Source organism: Pelmatolapia mariae, linkage group LG23 (genome assembly GCF_036321145.2).
Source record: "Pelmatolapia mariae isolate MD_Pm_ZW linkage group LG23, Pm_UMD_F_2, whole genome shotgun sequence".
NCBI classification, from domain to species: domain Eukaryota; kingdom Metazoa; phylum Chordata; class Actinopteri; order Cichliformes; family Cichlidae; genus Pelmatolapia; species Pelmatolapia mariae.
In genome coordinates, this window is record NC_086246.1 from 12,902,928 (window position 1) to 12,921,199 (window position 18,272).

General features: G+C 39.8%; 1 protein-coding gene across 4 annotated transcripts in view; it reads right to left on the reverse strand.

Annotated features, from left to right (window-relative positions):
• LOC134620725 (gamma-aminobutyric acid receptor subunit gamma-3-like) overlaps positions 1 to 18,272 on the reverse strand; it is a 153,901-nt gene that overhangs the window by 60,240 nt on the left and 75,389 nt on the right. For all 4 annotated transcript variants that reach the window (XR_010092135.1, XR_010092136.1, XM_063466999.2 and 1 more), the window contains exons 4-5: positions 1,121 to 1,212; positions 547 to 678 (exon numbers count right to left, since the gene is read on the reverse strand). Coding sequence is in view for 2 of the 4 variants with exons in the window: in XM_063466999.2 (XP_063323069.1) it covers positions 547 to 678; positions 1,121 to 1,212 (224 nt within the window). In the remaining 2 variants the exon portion in view is untranslated. The remainder of the gene's footprint in view (positions 1 to 546; positions 679 to 1,120; positions 1,213 to 18,272) is intronic.

The window sequence follows — 18,272 nt, forward strand, 5'->3', positions numbered from 1 at the left end:
ATGTTTTCTTTTGTTGCCATCTTGGGCTTTCGAAATCAAATATGATAACGAGGGGCACATGTGACTGTGAGATTGCAGCCTGATTGGCTAATGACTTGTCAGTCACAAGTTGTTGGCCAATAATAACATCACAGGTAAATCCTGTTTTCTGGTACTGCTTTTGGACTTAATTTAAAATGTATGAAAAAACAGTGAATCTGCCAGTAAAGCCAACAGAAGTCTTTCCTCATTGACCTCTTTCTTCTTTTGTCTTTTTTGCAGCCACAAATCTGGATTGCTATGATCCCATACAGATAGGTTCATCCATCTGGCTCTTTAGACAGACTAAAGTCTAAATGTCTTTTATTGTCTGTACTCAATGTCAACACTGGTGGCAGAATTTTGTTTAGCCACAATATACAGTTGGCATTAAGAATCAGAATAGAGGGAGTATTTCTCATGAAAAGATTTTTTACCAGCAGTCATTGGCTATGATGTGTCTGCTCTCGATTTTTGTTCTTTTATCTTCCTGTTCTGTGTGTTTCCATGTGTTTTGAAGGGTTTTACCTCAGAGTATAAAGTATTTTCCCATTGTTCCAGATCCGGAGCAACTGATTGGGCGTCGTTATCCAGTGAGAATCGGCGTTCTTGGAATTTCTAAAGATGGTGTCGGGCAGCCAGATCAGACCGACCATATTGCTGGTTGAAAAAGAAGGAAATTGATACAGAGAGAGAGAGGAAAGGAGGTAAGGCTGATTCCCTCAGATTTCTCTGAAATGCATGAGGCTGCACTCATTCCCAATAAGAGCATAATAAAATACTCGGGCAACTAGGGGAAAGCAAAGCACATCAATCAATTTGTTCCATTAATTACAGACCTCTTCCAAAGAGAGAGAGACAGAGGGAGTGAAGAATATTGTTTTATCATATGAAAATGTTCAAATAGTAGATGCTAAAGTGGTGAAAAATAGCCACAGCAGTAGTTCATTTTAAAAAAAGAGATCTAGTATAATTATCACTACATTGGTATTGATTCATCCACAAAGCTGATATATTTAGGAGTTTTTTAATAAAGGTTCCTGTATATTTGCAGTATGTCTTTGCTAAACTTTATAGTATGTCTTTACTAAATCTAATATACCTGTTGAGGGTTAGAATCCGCATGCTGCTGCTGTTATACCTCAGACGGGTGTCCACCCAGGTCTGGGCGAAGATAATATCGATCTGGTACTCCTGGGAAGAGAAAAGTAGAGTCAATATACAGATCTGACAACCCGTGTTAGAGAAGAATAAAGAGACGTGCAGCCTGAAGTCTGTGTGCTAAGCAGCCAGTCGAATCCTTCGAGAAGAGCCAAGAATGTGTTTGTCTGAACACAAATGTGTCCACATCAAAGAAAAATACAAAAGCACTGCAGCCCTCGCTGCAAACATTCAATACATATTATGCTTTTGATATGGAAATTAAATTACACCATCTCACAAACTGTTTGCTTCAGCACATTTCCTTCACCTCAGCACAACCCTGCGTCTAATTGTGAGGTTTTTAAAAAAAAAAATACTGAATCCAATGTTGTGTTTTTGGGAATGTTAATATTATCTCTGTCTTAGAAGAGTGGATTTGAATCCACCTTTTCTTTGCTGCTATTTTCCCACAGGTATGTTTATAATCCACCAACCTCGACCCATAACATACTTCAAGTATTTGGAATTTGTAAAACAGCAAAATGAGCTCTCGGAGATTTTGGCACACACATGAATCTTCGATTGAAGCCTGTAGATTCCTCCCGAGAACTTGCATCAAAATAACGGCTAAATATAACCAGGCAAATTAGAGCTGACAAAGAATGTCAGTCATTGATCTTCACTCTCCTTCGGGCGGCAATTAAAAGCATTTATCTTGCAGATACATGTGGGTTCTGCAAGACAGTTGGCTACACACTCTTCATAGTTTACACATCTTAATGGCTGCTATTATTGCTTTATTAATACAGTGAAACTCCTGCTTTGTGTGCAGTCTTGGCTGTGGTCAAATTTACAGATACACTAGAAGATAGTTTAGGCAGTCAATTCAACTGTTCTCACATAGTGCATTCTGCTACTGAAACTCATTTGCACTTATATCATTAGTGCTTTGCTCACTTATTTTCTAAATTTGCTTGTTTCCTACTGAAATCTATGCTTGCTGCTGTACATGCATCACTTCTTTGGCACCACCTCCACCCCCACATCTGAGTATAGCCTCTGAGTATACATTCCTCTTCAAAGAAGAGTTGTTATTGTCACTCCCCACTCACTGTCTTCATGTACATTTTGAGGATGGCAGACTGGGAGAATAAGTGTGGGCCAGGCACTGTCATTCGTACATGGAAGTAACAATAGTGTGTGGGCAAGGATGGTGGTAAAACTCCAATGTCAGAGCCTAAATTCATGCCTCACTCTTTCACTCCCCATAGAGACATTATGATAGCGCACTCTGACATCAGAACTTAGACTTCGCTTCTTAATCTTTTACTGCCCACTTGGAAGTGAAATCAGGAAGTCACGATTGCTTAAGATTTGCTCCTTAATGTTTTACTCACACCCCAAAAGGAAGTAAGCACAGGAAATGATCATGTTAACTACACGATCGACTGGCGACTGTAAACTACAATGTCAGATATATATATTTATTTTTTTTAACAATGCAAAATCTTTTTGAATTAAGCAGAAAAAGCCAAGAGTTCAAGTGCATCTTTGTATTATTAAGTCAGATGGTTGAGAACTACTGATACCACTGGGCAGGAGATGAGGACCTCCAATTTGGCTAGCAGAGGGTCAGTACAGCAGCTGGAAGACCTCTATAGGACGTAAACTATGCCAGTACTGCAGAGATTCAATTTTATTTATACAGCGCCAAATCACAACAACAGTCACCTCAAGGCGCTCTGTATGTATTATTGTAGGGTCTACCTTGCAATATAGAGACAAACCCAGCAAACACTTTGGTGATAGTGGGAAGGAAAAACTCCCTTTTAACAGGAAGAAACCTCAGGCACAAACAGGCTCAGGGAGGGGTGGCAATCTGCCGCGACCGGTTGGGGTGAGAGAAGGAAGACAGGATGAAGGACATGCTGTGGAAGAGAGCCAGAGATTAATAACTGAAGGCTCTCCCTCCCATTCTACTTTTAAATAGAATGGGAGGGAGAGCCTCAATCCTTTGCTGATATAAAGATAAAGTGCAGTCTATTATGGGAGAATGTCTCTCAGTCATGGGATTTAGTGAGTAAAGAAATGAAAAATCTTCCACACTGGACAGTTTTGTCTTTACCCAAATGGTGACTCAACAAATAACCTCACAAAGGCTGTTTTTAGGGCACAGTACTGTACACAAGAACACAATTTGACATGCATATGACCTATTCTAAATGTTTTTTACCTTTTACTAAAACAGACAAGCCAGACTTGACCTGCCTAAAACAGCTGTTACAAAATCTCCACTATTACTGCTGCCCTACTGTTGATCATTTGGAGATAATGATGGGGAGAGCCCACACTGACTATGGCGCGCAATAATTCAGTCAAGTGAAGCGCCGAGTGTTACGTGCTCTACGCGGTGCAGGTGAACTCACAGCGATGCTCAAATGGGATTTTCTGCTAAAACTAGGTTCTATTTGGGACTGTACCTCCAAGATGGGTCCATTATTCATGGACATTATGCAAAACACTGAAGCCACACTGAGTGTGGGGAGATATGACTGAAACTAACAACGGAGGTTTTCATTATTTCTCCTGGGATCCATTTCAAAGTCAGAAAACAAAGGCGTGAAGGGAGTCTGTTACTTATAGCCATTGTGAAGAAGCAAATGAATGATGCAAAGACCTAGGCGAGCTGAACAAAGGTGTCTTGTTTTGTATATTCTCTAATGTAAAGTCAGAGAATAGAGGTTGTAAGTTCATTATTTAGAGCATAAATGTTTCATTTTAGGCTTTAAAATATTCAGAATGTGACACACTATTTCTCTCCTGTCCCCGACTATGTTTTTTAGACAGCAGACAGCAGGCACATGAAGTGCTAGGAAACCCTCACACGATTAAAAATGCATTACTCCTTATGTGAGTTGGAGTTGGACCCACAATCATGAAACCAAAAGGTGTAGGTGGAGATGACAGTTGTTCATGAGAAACCTCTGCCTATGAAATCCTGTATAGTGATACCTAAATTTTGCCATATAAAATGAAAGCGCGCTCTCACGATGTCATTTATTTTGCACACACAAACACAATATTATTGGCAAATGAAGGATGGTAGGAAAAATCAACAAATACATCCCCACTCTCTCAGAATGCAAATACCAGTCAGAATCAGATAATATGAAATCCATTAATAAAGCCAAAGGATGTTGACAGCAAAGCACGTCTGACTGAAATTAATTAGCCCGACTTTAGTGGCGTCAGAACAAATAGCTTCCTCCTTATCCGGCCTCATCTTTTTTGCATGGAGGCAGCTCGCTCCTCGCCACTTACAGATGTCTTTCATCCACATTTTCCACATTCAGGTACCAAAACATGTTTCCTGAGAGAGCCGATATCCTATCTTTATGGCTGTGTGTTCAGTCAAAGCTTCACTGAGAACTCCCAGAGCCAGAAATGTTTAAAAAAAAAAATAAAGTGTCTAGATTGGCAGTGACAGGGCTCTAAGGATTAACAGTTTTTTCATGCCTGTAATTACAGCGAGTTTTCCATTGTTTTTCTGCCATGTGGAGGGCCTCACCGGGGGTGTCTGTCAGCGGGATTACACAAAAACTACTGAGCCAGATTTCATGAAACTTGATAAAGAGGTGAAACACGAGCAAAGAAAAAAACCCTCTAAGTTTTGGTGTGGATTTAGATTGCTTCCTTTAAACTCAGTAGATTGTGCCTTTCTATTGTAACACTTGTTCCTTTAATCAATCATGATGTCAATTCACAGTGAGAATGAAAAAAAGTAGAAAAAAAAATTTCATTACAGAAAATCATTTCATTATTGAATATGACTTTTGCCCCTTTAGTAATTCAGACTTTCCAGGTCCAGAAACCCCAACTATGGTATAGTATTAACAGAAATATGCTCCTCATTCAGGTGATAGTTTCACTTTACTTCCATTTATTCAAAACAACAGAGGCTGTCGTTGTCACTTGTGATATGTAGAAAGTATTTATTGAAGTTTTTCAAGCTAAGCCCATTCAGTATAGTAGAACAAAGTGCATCTCAGAGATCTCTGTGGATAAATAAGGCAAGCAAAGGCCTTTCACCCAGGAGACTGTGGTTCATATTCTCATTTAGATCAAATTTGACTTTAAAACTTTAAATTACTGGATTTATTATAATATAATAATGGATTGCATTTATATAGCGCTTTTCGAGACCCTCAAAGCACTTTACAATTCTACTATTCATTCACTCTCACATTCACACACTGGTGGAGGCAAGCTACAGTTGTAGCCACAGCTGCCCTGGGGCAGACTGACAGAAGCGAGGCTGCCATATCGCGCCATCGGCCCCTCTGGCCATCACCAGTAGGCGGTAGGTGAAGTGTCATGCCCAAGGACACAACGACCGAGACTGTCCGAGCCGGGGCTCGAACCGGCAACCTTCCGATTACAAGACGAGCTGCCAACTCTTGAGCCACGATCGCCCCAATTTAGACTTATTTGATTAGATTTTTTCTTTTTTTTTTAAGTTTTCTGTTGACATTTGATCTCATTTCAGAAGCAATGTTTGTTGTTGTATTGTTTATATATATATATATATATATATATATATATATATATATATATATATATATATATATATATATATATATATATATATATATATATATATATATATATATATATATATATATATATTTCACTAGCTGGGCCCGCGTCCTCATTTTAGGTTTCCTAGCGTTTTTAGTATATAATGGCGAATGGCTTAATCATGAAATGAGCTGCGGTTTGGGGAATTCCTCGATGGGTACTGGTGGCAGATCCCTTATGTACTAATGAGAAGTGAAGAAGTGAAAGAATTGAAAACAGGGGAGGGAGGGAGGGTGGGGCAATGAAACGAGAACAAACAGCTTGTAGAACTGGGGGGTAATATGTAGATAGGACCCGGAAGAGGCATGTTTGGAGGCGTGGTTCAGCTCCTGAAATTCTAACACTGATAATTTATCTCCAAATATATATATATATATATATATATATATATATATCTATCTATCTATCTATCTATCTATCTATCTATCTATCTGAACCAGATAGATATCTATCTATCTATCTGAACCAGATAGATATCTATCTATCTATCTGAACCAGATAGATATCTATCTATCTATCTGAACCAGATAGATATCTATCTATCTATCTATCTGAACCAGATAGATATCTATCTATCTATCTATCTGAACCAGATAGATATCTATCTATCTATCTATCTGAACCAGATAGATATCTATCTATCTATCTATCTGAACCAGATAGATATCTATCTATCTATCTATCTGAACCAGATAGATATCTATCTATCTATCTATCTGAACCAGATAGATATCTATCTATCTATCTATCTGAACCAGATAGATATCTATCTATCTATCTATCTGAACCAGATAGATATCTATCTATCTATCTATCTATCTATCTATCTGAACCAGATAGATATCTATCTATCTATCTATCTATCTATCTATCTATCTATCTATCTGAACCAGATAGATATCTATCTATCTATCTATCTATCTATCTATCTATCTATCTATCTGAACCAGATAGATATCTATCTATCTATCTATCTATCTATCTATCTGAACCAGATAGATATCTATCTATCTATCTATCTATCTATCTATCTGAACCAGATAGATATCTATCTATCTATCTATCTATCTATCTATCTGAACCAGATAGATATCTATCTATCTATCTATCTATCTATCTATCTGAACCAGATAGATATCTATCTATCTATCTATCTGAACCAGATAGATATCTATCTATCTATCTATCTGAACCAGATAGATATCTATCTATCTATCTATCTGAACCAGATAGATATCTATCTATCTATCTATCTGAACCAGATAGATATCTATCTATCTATCTATCTGAACCAGATAGATATCTATCTATCTATCTATCTGAACCAGATAGATATCTATCTATCTATCTATCTGAACCAGATAGATATCTATCTATCTATCTATCTATCTATCTATCTGAACCAGATAGATATCTATCTATCTATCTATCTATCTATCTATCTATCTATCTATCTGAACCAGATAGATATCTATCTATCTATCTATCTATCTATCTATCTATCTATCTATCTGAACCAGATAGATATCTATCTATCTATCTATCTATCTATCTATCTATCTATCTATCTGAACCAGATAGATATCTATCTATCTATCTATCTATCTATCTATCTATCTGAACCAGATAGATATCTATCTATCTATCTATCTATCTATCTATCTATCTGAACCAGATAGATATCTATCTATCTATCTATCTATCTATCTGAACCAGATAGATATCTATCTATCTATCTATCTATCTATCTGAACCAGATAGATAGATATTCTTTTGAAGCAGATGGCTCCCCCTAACTCAGGTTTGTTCAATTTAAAGGGAGTTTTTTATATATATACACCTACTGTCTCCCCTACTGGCTCAAAGGGAATTGTTAGGTTTCTGGCTATAATATTCCAAAGTAATGTAAAGCACCCTGAGATGATTGCTGGCATTATATAAATCAAATCGATCTTGTTAGCTTTATGGAAAAGTTAGGTTTTAGATCATCGCAACATTGTGATTGATGATTTGCATTGATGATCCTGGAGAAAATTAATTATGATCTAGTATGAACAACAGGTTGCTCGTGACTTGCTGGAAGACATCCCTTTTTTGTGAAGGAGTTAACAGTGGAGGCAGCATGGTGACTTCACCAAAAAGACATGCAGGTTAAGGAGGTAGGTAGGTGACTGATGACTCTAAATTGCCCATAGGTGTAAATTACTGTGTTAGGCCCTGCAACAGACTGGTAACCTATCCAGGGTGTACCCCACATCTTTGTCTATGGTAGCTGTGATGGGCTCCAGCTATCCCCCCATGACCCTGAATTGAATAAGTGGAAGAAAATGGAAAGATGGATGCTGTGACAAGGAAGGGTTATAAGCTATATCATTTTCCTTTTGTACTTATTTAACCATTTAAGCGAATATGAACTCTAAGTAAAACTACTGATTACCCTTATTTCCCTCCAGTCTTTACATGATCCCAGCCACCTCCAGTCAAATCTTACTGCCCTGCTCTTAAAAAGAATTCCACCAAGCAGTCTCTGCTTGGCACTTGCTGTAAGCGCACAGTATTAACTGAAGCCATCAATATTTTATTAACCGGTTGGAAGAGATTGATTTCAAAGCAAAATGTAATTGTTTCTCTGGTGTGACCTTCAAGCTGACGTCAGTGCAACTCACCGCTTCCTGCTTAGAAGCGGTGAGAATATTACGAGCCTTCCAGCAGCTCGGTGGCAACTCTGTCCCCGATTGAATCACTGATATTGGATTCTGCCAAAATTCTGATTATGTTAAGTTTGTCTTCATTTTATCACTTTGCACAATATTTGTGCATGCTAACCAAACTCTGGTTGAATGCTGCTTACAAATGAATGCATCGATAATAATTACCCAGCACTAAAATGCACACTAACTCCTTTTTAATTTTCACAATTTGGTATGTCTAATTTTCCTTAAAAAAGGCTCTGAGCACTTACAGCAATGATTATATGCTTGTTTCTCTTATACTGGTTTTCCTACCGGTCATCCCTGAAACTGGGACCTAAGTACAGATACATATATCCTTTTTTCCTGACTAATTCAAACACCTTGCACTATTAAAACAGCACTTAAAAAAAGAAACAATATAATTTTTTACAAACATCTTGCTATCCCTGAGAACTCAATTCTCTGAGTTAAAATTTGTCATGTGTTCTGACTTCAAATACCACCCATCAGGGAAAGGGTCATGATGGTTGTGTAAACATCATTCTCCAGTATTTAAAAAACTAATTCTGCGTTCTGCTGATGTTATTATCTCTCTTTATTTTTAAGCAATGTCTTGGTTTGATGTTCTTTGACCATTCCATTAATGCCAGTAATATTTTATCTGTTAAAAAAAGGGACCTTTCACTGGGTATCATCAGAGTAAACTTTCATTTCCACTCAGTTTTGTTTTTAAACCTGTCCCATGAAGTGTGTGACCTGATTATTAAACAAAATTACAGTTATTTAGCCATTATTATCCAGTATATTAATCATGCTCATATCATTTATAATGTTTTCTTCATGCATGCATGAGAGCACAATCTGATATCGCTGTGTTTGTCTTGTTACTGCAATATCATAAATGTTGCTCCAGGGCTATTAAAGCAGCAGACCAGTGATGTTACTGTGATATCATAGCTTTGTGTCGTTGGGGAAAAAGACTGGGACAGTGTTAAATAACTACAACAATGTGATAATTGATCCAAAGTGAATGTGTCATGTAGCGCTGTGATTCAAGGCATGGAAGGGAGGGGCATGTTAGTCAGTTTCAGCTGCTTTGCACAGGTAGAGCAGGTGCACTAGAGGGGCAACAACGAGGAAACCCTCCAAAAACAGGAAATGAAATCTTTTCTGTCTATTCTTTTTCATTCCATCTGGAGGACCGGTACCTGCTCCATTGTGCAAGAAAGAACAGGATGAGCAGTGCCAGAGTCCTCCAGCAGGCCACTGGTATAAATGTCTCTCATTCAATCAAAAACAGACTTAGGGCTCAACATCCTCTAGTGCACCCTGTGCTCACTCTTCAGCACCGTGGAGCCCGATTGCCAATGGCCATCAAATATCAGAACTGGCAGATCCACCACTGGCCCTGTGCTTTTCATAGATGAGAGCATGTTCACCTTCAGCACATGTGACTGATGTGACAGGGTCTGGAGACGCCGTGAAGAACATTATGCTGTCTGTAATGTCGTTCAGCATAAACGTGGTGGGTCAATGATGGCTGGAGAGGCATATCCATGGGGGTACTCACAGAACTCTACAGGCTAAGTTACGACACCCTGACTTTCATTAGATATAAGGATGAAAATCTTGGACCCATTGTCAGACTTTCCACTGGTATAGTGGATCCTGGGTTCCTTCTGGTACTTGACAATGCATTTACATAAACATCAGTTCCAACGCTGCAATAACCATTCAGTTCGAAATTTATGTTTAATTAACATAACATCAGTTTGCAGATAATATAATTGATTTCAGCAAATCTAGCACTGATAATGGGTTACACATTTATGGCAATCAAATTATGTTTGCACTGGTGCAGAATGCAGGATAACTGGCCTGAAGCACTGAAGCAGAGGTGGACCAGCATCAAGTATGGACAATACCTGGCAACCCCTCTAGTACAAGCATACAAGTAGAAGGAAATGACGGAGAACTCCATCACCTTTTAAACCAAAAATTTAAAACCCTGGTTTTAGTTCTTGAAAGTCTTCTTCTTGGGGTCTGCAGGAAGCTCACTCAGTAGCAACAGTTCTTGTTAAGTTTGTTGGTGTTATCAGGGTTAATTACGAGCAAGTCAACAAAAGAAAATCAATTCAGGCTTCCGTGAATATGCCACCATTACAGCCTGCACATAATGAACTCTACTTCATTACTGCTTCTACTTCATTGCTGATCAAGTAGAATCCTGCGAGCTCTGAAATATTGTCTTACACTTTATTATAATGCTTTGCCAAAAAAACCCCAAATCTCAAACTTAAACACATATCACTGACTAATGTACTTCCTCAGGCAAAACCAATGCAGCATAGTTGTTATAAATATTTATAAGTGAAATATTTATATCTCTCAGACTCTGGGAAATTGGTCGCTGGGCTACATCTTCAATCCTTCAAGAAGAAAAATGATTTTTTTTTAAATCTCCACTTCTGGAGTGGTTCTAATGCTACTTCATCACCACAAATGACTCTCCTCATCTGCACTACTGCTCCCCACCCCACCCCACCTTGTCCCCAAATAAACACAATGACCCAGAATGCAATGGTGTAGCATTATCCTGCCAGCAGTCCTCGCGGTGATGCTCCTTGTGTGTGTGACGGGCTGAAAAAAACAGTAAACACGATCATTCATCCGCCGCTTAGGGGTGATGATGAACTTCTGTCATACGTGTAATAAACAAAACTGTCCCGTACCTGAGGATATGAGTGGCATTTTGAAGATTGCTTTTGTGTATGTGTGTGTGTGTGTGTGTGTGTATGGAGCTAATTTCATAAACATGCTTTTGTATTGTTCATTCCTAGGAATCAAATAGAAGGACCTTTTGAAAGAAACAAAAGAAATCCATTTGCATACCTGGCTGTTTACTCGAACACAGTTTGTGAGGGTGTAGGAGGCAAAAATGAAAAATGACGCAGACTGCTGGCTGTGCTTCGCTGAACATCTATCCTAAGGTCCAATCAGCACCTGTGATTCTTTGTCTAAGATAAATGATGTACTTGTTGTTTGGCCTGTTTAATATTGATACCAGCAGTAGGGTATGCTGGCAGCAGCAGCAGAAACAGCTGTAGCACTCATTTATCTGCCACCAGCAGACCCTGTATGTTAGACATCATGTTTCAGGAATGTATTTACTCATCACTTTTTTCAGCTAGAGCTGAGTCAGTGAATGTGAAGTCAGATATTGATAAATACCCAGGAGCATAATGTGGAACAAATAGGGATAAATGTGAAGATCTGCCATCCATCAATCCATTTTCTAGCATTGTCCCCAAGCAAGCAAAGAGACAGAGATAGTTTGCACTCCAGAGTCTCCTTCAGAGTGGACATGCACAAAGACACCTCACCTTGGAGGAACCCAGGAGGCATCCTAATGCCCAAACCATCTCAAATCATTCTTTTTGTTGTGGAGGAGCAGTAGCTCTACTTGGAGTCCCTTCTGAATAACTGATATCCTCATTCTATCTCTAAAGCTGTGTCAACATATAAAGCAATTAGCACATCACTTCATTCATTTACGGCTATTTCAGGCTCTGGTTGCGTAATGGCTCAGTCCAACCTGATTGTGACTAGGAAAAATCCATCTTTGCCATGTGACTGTTTTGATGTTCCTTGTATTTGGCAACTGATTGCAACTGGTCCCCCCAGTGTTTATGACCTTCAATCTATGGGTAACCGTAACCAACAGATTGAGCTTTTGACCAGGTGGGAGTCAACCTATCTCTAAACAATCACAGTCTGATTTGGACAGACTGCAATCACTCTCAGACAGTTTGCATGTATATAGTGTTCTCCCTGCCTCTGCATCGGTTCCCTCCGGGTACTCCAGCTTCCTCCCACAGTCCAGAGACATGCAGTTCGTGGGTTAGGTTAACTGGTGATTGTAAATGGGCTGTATGTGTGAATGTGAGTGTGAATCATTGTCTGTCTCTCTGTTTTAGCCCTGCCACAGACTGACAGCCTGTCCAGGGTGTACCCTGCCTTCTTGCTCCATGGCAGCTGGGATGGATGGATGGATGGGTAATTTATAAACACAGACAGATTATTATGAACATGCTGTAACAAATCTTAGTCATTCTGTGCCGATGAGCATTACTTAGCTGCGACACACCTCTTCGCAATAGGAGACTTGACTCAGCTGCTTGCCGACTGCTTGTATTCTGGTTATATTCCTTTATAAAAGCAAGCAGGACACACAACGACATCACTCTTTCTCGAAGAATTTCAGATTTATTTTTTCAACTAGTTTCTGTCGCGAGTCTGAATGTAAGTGGTTAGTGTGGATTTCTGTTTCATGTCAGTTCCTGTGTATGTAGATGGCAGTTTGCCTCCATATTATTATAAATAAACCCCACTTTAAAAAGCTGGGTTTTATTGGTAAGTCCATCTTTTTTTGCCTAGAGTAAGTGGTGATATTTATGTCACACAATCGTTGCTACATTTCCACTTGTTCTTTTTTATTCATTGCTTACACTGATTAAACCACATTGTTTAGACAGCTGGATACAATCATTCAGTGGTCCAATTGCTTTACCTTTGACAATGAGCCGGGCATTACTCTGCACACTTCAATCTATGCAACCATGGGTTGGTCATTATAGCAGTTACCCATGGAACCTATGGTGTCACAGCTCTGCTAATCTAATAGGAACATATGCAGTCGAACTGCGAACAGAACAAACAGAGGACAGTGTGACAGAACAGACAGTGTCTGTAAGCTTTGCTACTGCAAAACCAAAACATCCCTGACACCGCCCCTGTGGATGCGACTACACAATTCAACACTGTTTCAGGATAAGGGGAGTGCTAGCATGTGGCACAGCACTGTTTTTATTGATCATTGCTCATTGTTTCACTTTGAGCAGATCATTTTTACATTAGGTTCTGCATAAAACAAAGAGACAGCCAGCATAAAGCGAATGGTTCCAAACTCATCTCTTCAGGGGTATTCAAGCCCACATACTGAACATATACTGTACAAGAATGACTCACCATACATTCCTTTGCCACCATAACACTTACGTTTCTTCAAAGTAAGTCAAAACGAATTCGTGAACATCCAGTATCAGCAGCTGGATCATTTTAAGTTCTTTGCTTTAAAGTGCAAAATGATCTTTTTCTTGTTTATTTATCTCAAACAGCCAGCGTGTACTTAGAACTATGTTGATACCTCGAGGCTTTTCACAGTCTGCTTGAGAAGGTAGTCCTTTTTTAGCCAGCTTTAGGAATAGTCCTTCAAACACAAACAGCTCATAATTAATGTATATACCGATTAAAGAGTTTTGCTTCAAATGCTAGATTTCTGTATACAATGATTCCTAGGGGAAAACAAGCAGAGGGAAAGAAGAAAACAGAAGAGGAATTAAATTAGAGAGGAAACAGCAGAAGGTAATGAAATCTAATAGGGGTCAGGGAAGCGATGAGGGGAAATGATGTGAATGGAAAGTCTTAAGTTGAAAGAAAGATATGCTGGAGAAGAAAGGGGGAACAGAGGATGATTTAAGGGTCCTGGAGCTATTACCATGTCAGCTAATCAATATGTGCTGACCCTCAAAAATTATATCCAAGCCAGTCCCTGCAGTCCTGTTTAATCAAGATACTGAGAAAGTCTTTAGTTTTCATGCTCACATAATGCAGCAGCTGCTTGTACATGACATGCTACAGGCTCTGATGACTGCTGTCTACCTCCTCAAACACAGAGCTCCTCCTGTTCTGCTTATTATTACCATACTTGGCGAGGCTTGCTGCATCTTGTGTATCTCTTCTTTAAAACCCCCTTTTTTTGTGCTTTCACAGCTCCCCGTTGTTTGGATCCATTAGATGCATCCTCAAAAGTACACATATTCCTCCACTATACTGCCACATAGGAGCTCCTTTATTGCGCAATTGTGCACAACTCTGACTGTGAGCAATCATTTAAGCCCTAAAAACATCATATTTGGAAATAAAGCATATTTAAGCGTGTCTATCACGGTCTGGAGTGTGTTCACACTAGGATTTCATTGCTAGGTTTCGGCTCCAGTGACCTGTATTCACCACACTAAGAGAACAGGTTTGCATGAGATGGTGGAGAGGTGTTGAGCTACCTCTGCATGTGCATTGTAAAGCATCTGCACCTCCTCCTTTTTAGGAACATGAAACTGCTGCTGGTAGTTGTTTCAGCAGTGCCTCAAAATGCTGCACTTTTAAGTCCCAGATTATATTTAAATAGGGTGAAGTGTGGACTTACAACACAGACAGTAGATACTTGTAACATACACAGATCAGGCATAAGATTATGACCAATGGCATTGATATCAGTGAGCAAGTGAATATTTTGTCCTCAAAGACAAATCTGCAGGAAAAATGAGTTTGACAAAGGCCCAACAGTGACAGCTAGATGACTGGATCAGAGCATCTCATAAACCGGAGCTCTTGTGGGGTATTCCCAGTCCACAGTGGTCGGTATCTATTAAAAGTGGTCCAAGGAAGGAACAGTGGTGAACCAGTGGCAGGGTCAAGGCTCGTTAATGCGTTAATGGGTGTGAAGGCTGGCTCATGCGGTCAGATCCATCAGACAAGCTACTGTAGCTCAAATTGTTGAAAAAGTTCATTCTGGTTCTGATAGAAAAGTGTCAGAATACACAGAGCATCACTGTTTTTTACATATGGTTCTGGATAGCTGCAGCTCGGTCAAGGTGGCCCTGCTCACCCTTGCCCACCACCAAAAGCCCCAACAATGGGCACTTGAACTGAACCACGAAGTAAGGGAAGAAGGTGTGCAGGACAAACAATCTGATCCATGGAGCCCCACCTCACAGCTTACAGGACGTAAAGCAGGGTTGTCCAACTCCAGGCCTCAAGTGCCAGTGTCCTGCAGGTTTTAGATATCACCCTGGGTCAACACACACCTGAATCAAATGATTAGTTCATTACCAGGCCTCTGGAGAACTTCAAGACATGTTGAAGAGGTCATTTAGGCATTTAAATAAGCTTTGTTGGATCAAGGACACATCTAAAACCTGCAGGACACCGGCCCTTGAAGCCTGGAGTTGGACACCCCTGACTTAAAGGTGCTGTTGCTAACCACAGCACACCTTCAGGGCTCTATTGGAGTCCATGCCTCCATGGGTCAGGGCCACTTTGGCAGCAAAAGCGGGACCAACAGAAAAGACTTTTCATATAAATTTTAGGAATCCTTACATGGTTCATTTTGAATGAGAGGGACAACCACCTGATATGATATCACCGACTTTGACACTGATATCCAGGCACAGGAGCCCCACCTTCTGCTTAAGTCTTTCGGTTAAGAGGGGCAGCCAATCAGAAGACAGTTACCTTGCTTCAGCTAGTTATCTACCACTACCAAGGTGCAGTATAAGACAAATAAGGATTTTGTTTAAACTGTGGAAAAGGCAAAACATTTTGATTTTAGAAGTGGTGAAACTAATGTTCTCCCTTCACATAAAAGTAAATTTGATGTTTTTTATAACAAGATAAAAAATAGATTTAAATCAAAAGTTTCCAAGCTTGAAAGGTGAATGTAGAGTGCAAATGTCAAATGTTTGCCCTGCGTGTCCTCTGGAATCAACAGGTGCCACCCATTTAAAAAGGTCACAAATGACAGATATGTAAGACAGAAAGGATTTTATTACTAATGTCGCCAGGAAACGGCGGATCCTCAACTATAAGAGACTGCAATTAAGGACAGTGAATGCCATTTACTTTCCTGAATTAACTCATGAAGCTGTTTTGGCGTAAAAGGAGAAGAACGGCGACCTTCTGGGCTGCAATCAGATAACCTTTTTCTTATGACTTTTTTCTTGCTTCACTCTCCGGGTACCCAAAATGAGTCACATCATTGAAGGTCAAACGCGGAACATTTACAAAAAAGCACGAACCGACGCGCACAAAATTGCACTCATGCACCCACGCGCAGAGACTACATTAAAAGGCTCTTTAAAGTAACGTTTGACATCTGAAAAAAAAAAAAAGAAGTAAAGATTCCCTGTCACATGCGAGAACAAAGAATTTTCTGCCTGAGCAGTTATTTTCTCTAAATCATGAGTGCTTAACACTGCTCACACTGTTGTCAACTTCTGCCCTCTGAAATCTAGTCATACAGAAAGACGGGAGCAAAAGGCACCTTTTCTGTGAGGTCTGGAGGAAATGAAAGCAATGTCTTGTTGCCCAACATTGTGAATTAAAGTCTAGATCCTGCGAATGAGATTAGCTCCATAAACAATGGTGGGGTCGGCCTCAGAAACACTGAAATCAAGAAAATTGAGGATCTCACAAATGAGCCTCGAGTGTGTCCTATTTTAGTTTTTGCTGGTGTTGTGTGTCATCAACAAATATAGAGGCCTTGTGCTGATTTTTTTTTAAACTCGTCGTCATTGTGTGTGGAATTGATTTACACTCTCTGTGATGTTAAAATGATTGCAGCGCCAGGGATCTTGAGGTGTACTGATGAGAGTTCAGAGCAGGTTGTTCTGACTTTATTTTTTGACAACTTGTTGCAGTGCTTGCCACTGGTAAATTTTAAGGTGACAGTCCTTCAGCACTCTGAAAGACTGTCACGCTGTGTCAGTCCAGTTTTATTTTTATCATTTAATCAGCTGGCTCCTGTCAGGTTCATTGAACTTTCTTCCTCCTCCTTCTCACCGTTATCGCATCCTTTAATTAGCCAGCCCATGCTTGCCATATCAACCAACTTTTGTCAGACTGTCTTACAGTTCTTGTCCCTGATGTATTTTTTTCTTACCATTTGGTGTGCTGTTTTTGCTGGCTACACTGACTGATCATTTAAGTTGGTACACCTCTGCAGCTTCTGGCTAGTGCAAATGTCTAATCAGCCAGTCAAATGGCAGCAACTCAATGGACTTAGTCATGTGGACATAGTCAATAAGACCTGCTGAAGTTTAAACTGAGCATCAGAATGGGAACCAAAAGGGAACCAAAGGTGATTTTAGTGACTTTGAACTGTTGTTGGTGCCAGACAGGCTGCTGATGTACTGGGATTATCCCACAAAACCAGAGAGTGGTCTGAAAATGAGTTCCAGTGAGTGGCAGTTGCCTGAACAGAAAATGCCTAGTTGATGACGGAAATCAGTTTGGCAGATTGTGTTGAGCTGGTAGGAAGACAACAGAAACTGAAATGAACACTCGTTACAACCAACGTAAACATATGGAGAAGAGCATCTCTGATTGCACATGTCAAACCTTGACGCAGACTGGCTACATCAGCAGAAGACCGCACCGAATGGCGCTCCTGTCAGCTACGAACTGAGGTTACAGCTCTCACATTCTCACCAAATTTGAACAATTGCACAAATCAAATCTCAAACTTTTTTCTTGAACATCACAATGAGTTGAGTGTATTCGAATGCCCTCCACAGTCACTAGATCTCAATCTGGTGAGATCCTTTGTGGTGGAATTCACCGATGTACAGCCAACAAATCTGCAGCACTGTGGTGTTGTCATGTCTGTAAAGACCAACATTTCTAAGGAAGGTTTTCAGCACTTTGCTGAATCTGAGCCATGAGGAAATCAAGGCAGGTCTGAAGGCCCAAGGGGGGGGTCCCACCCAGTACCAGCAATGTGCCTGTTTTGTCATTTAGGCTTTATTTCTCAAAGCTCATGGTAGACCTTTAATATTTGATAGACCAATGGTCTAACTTTGTAAGTCAGACATACTCAAACTCAAATATATCTCACTGCATCAGTAAGGTTCTTTAGTTTTGATGTGCCCAATAAATACACAT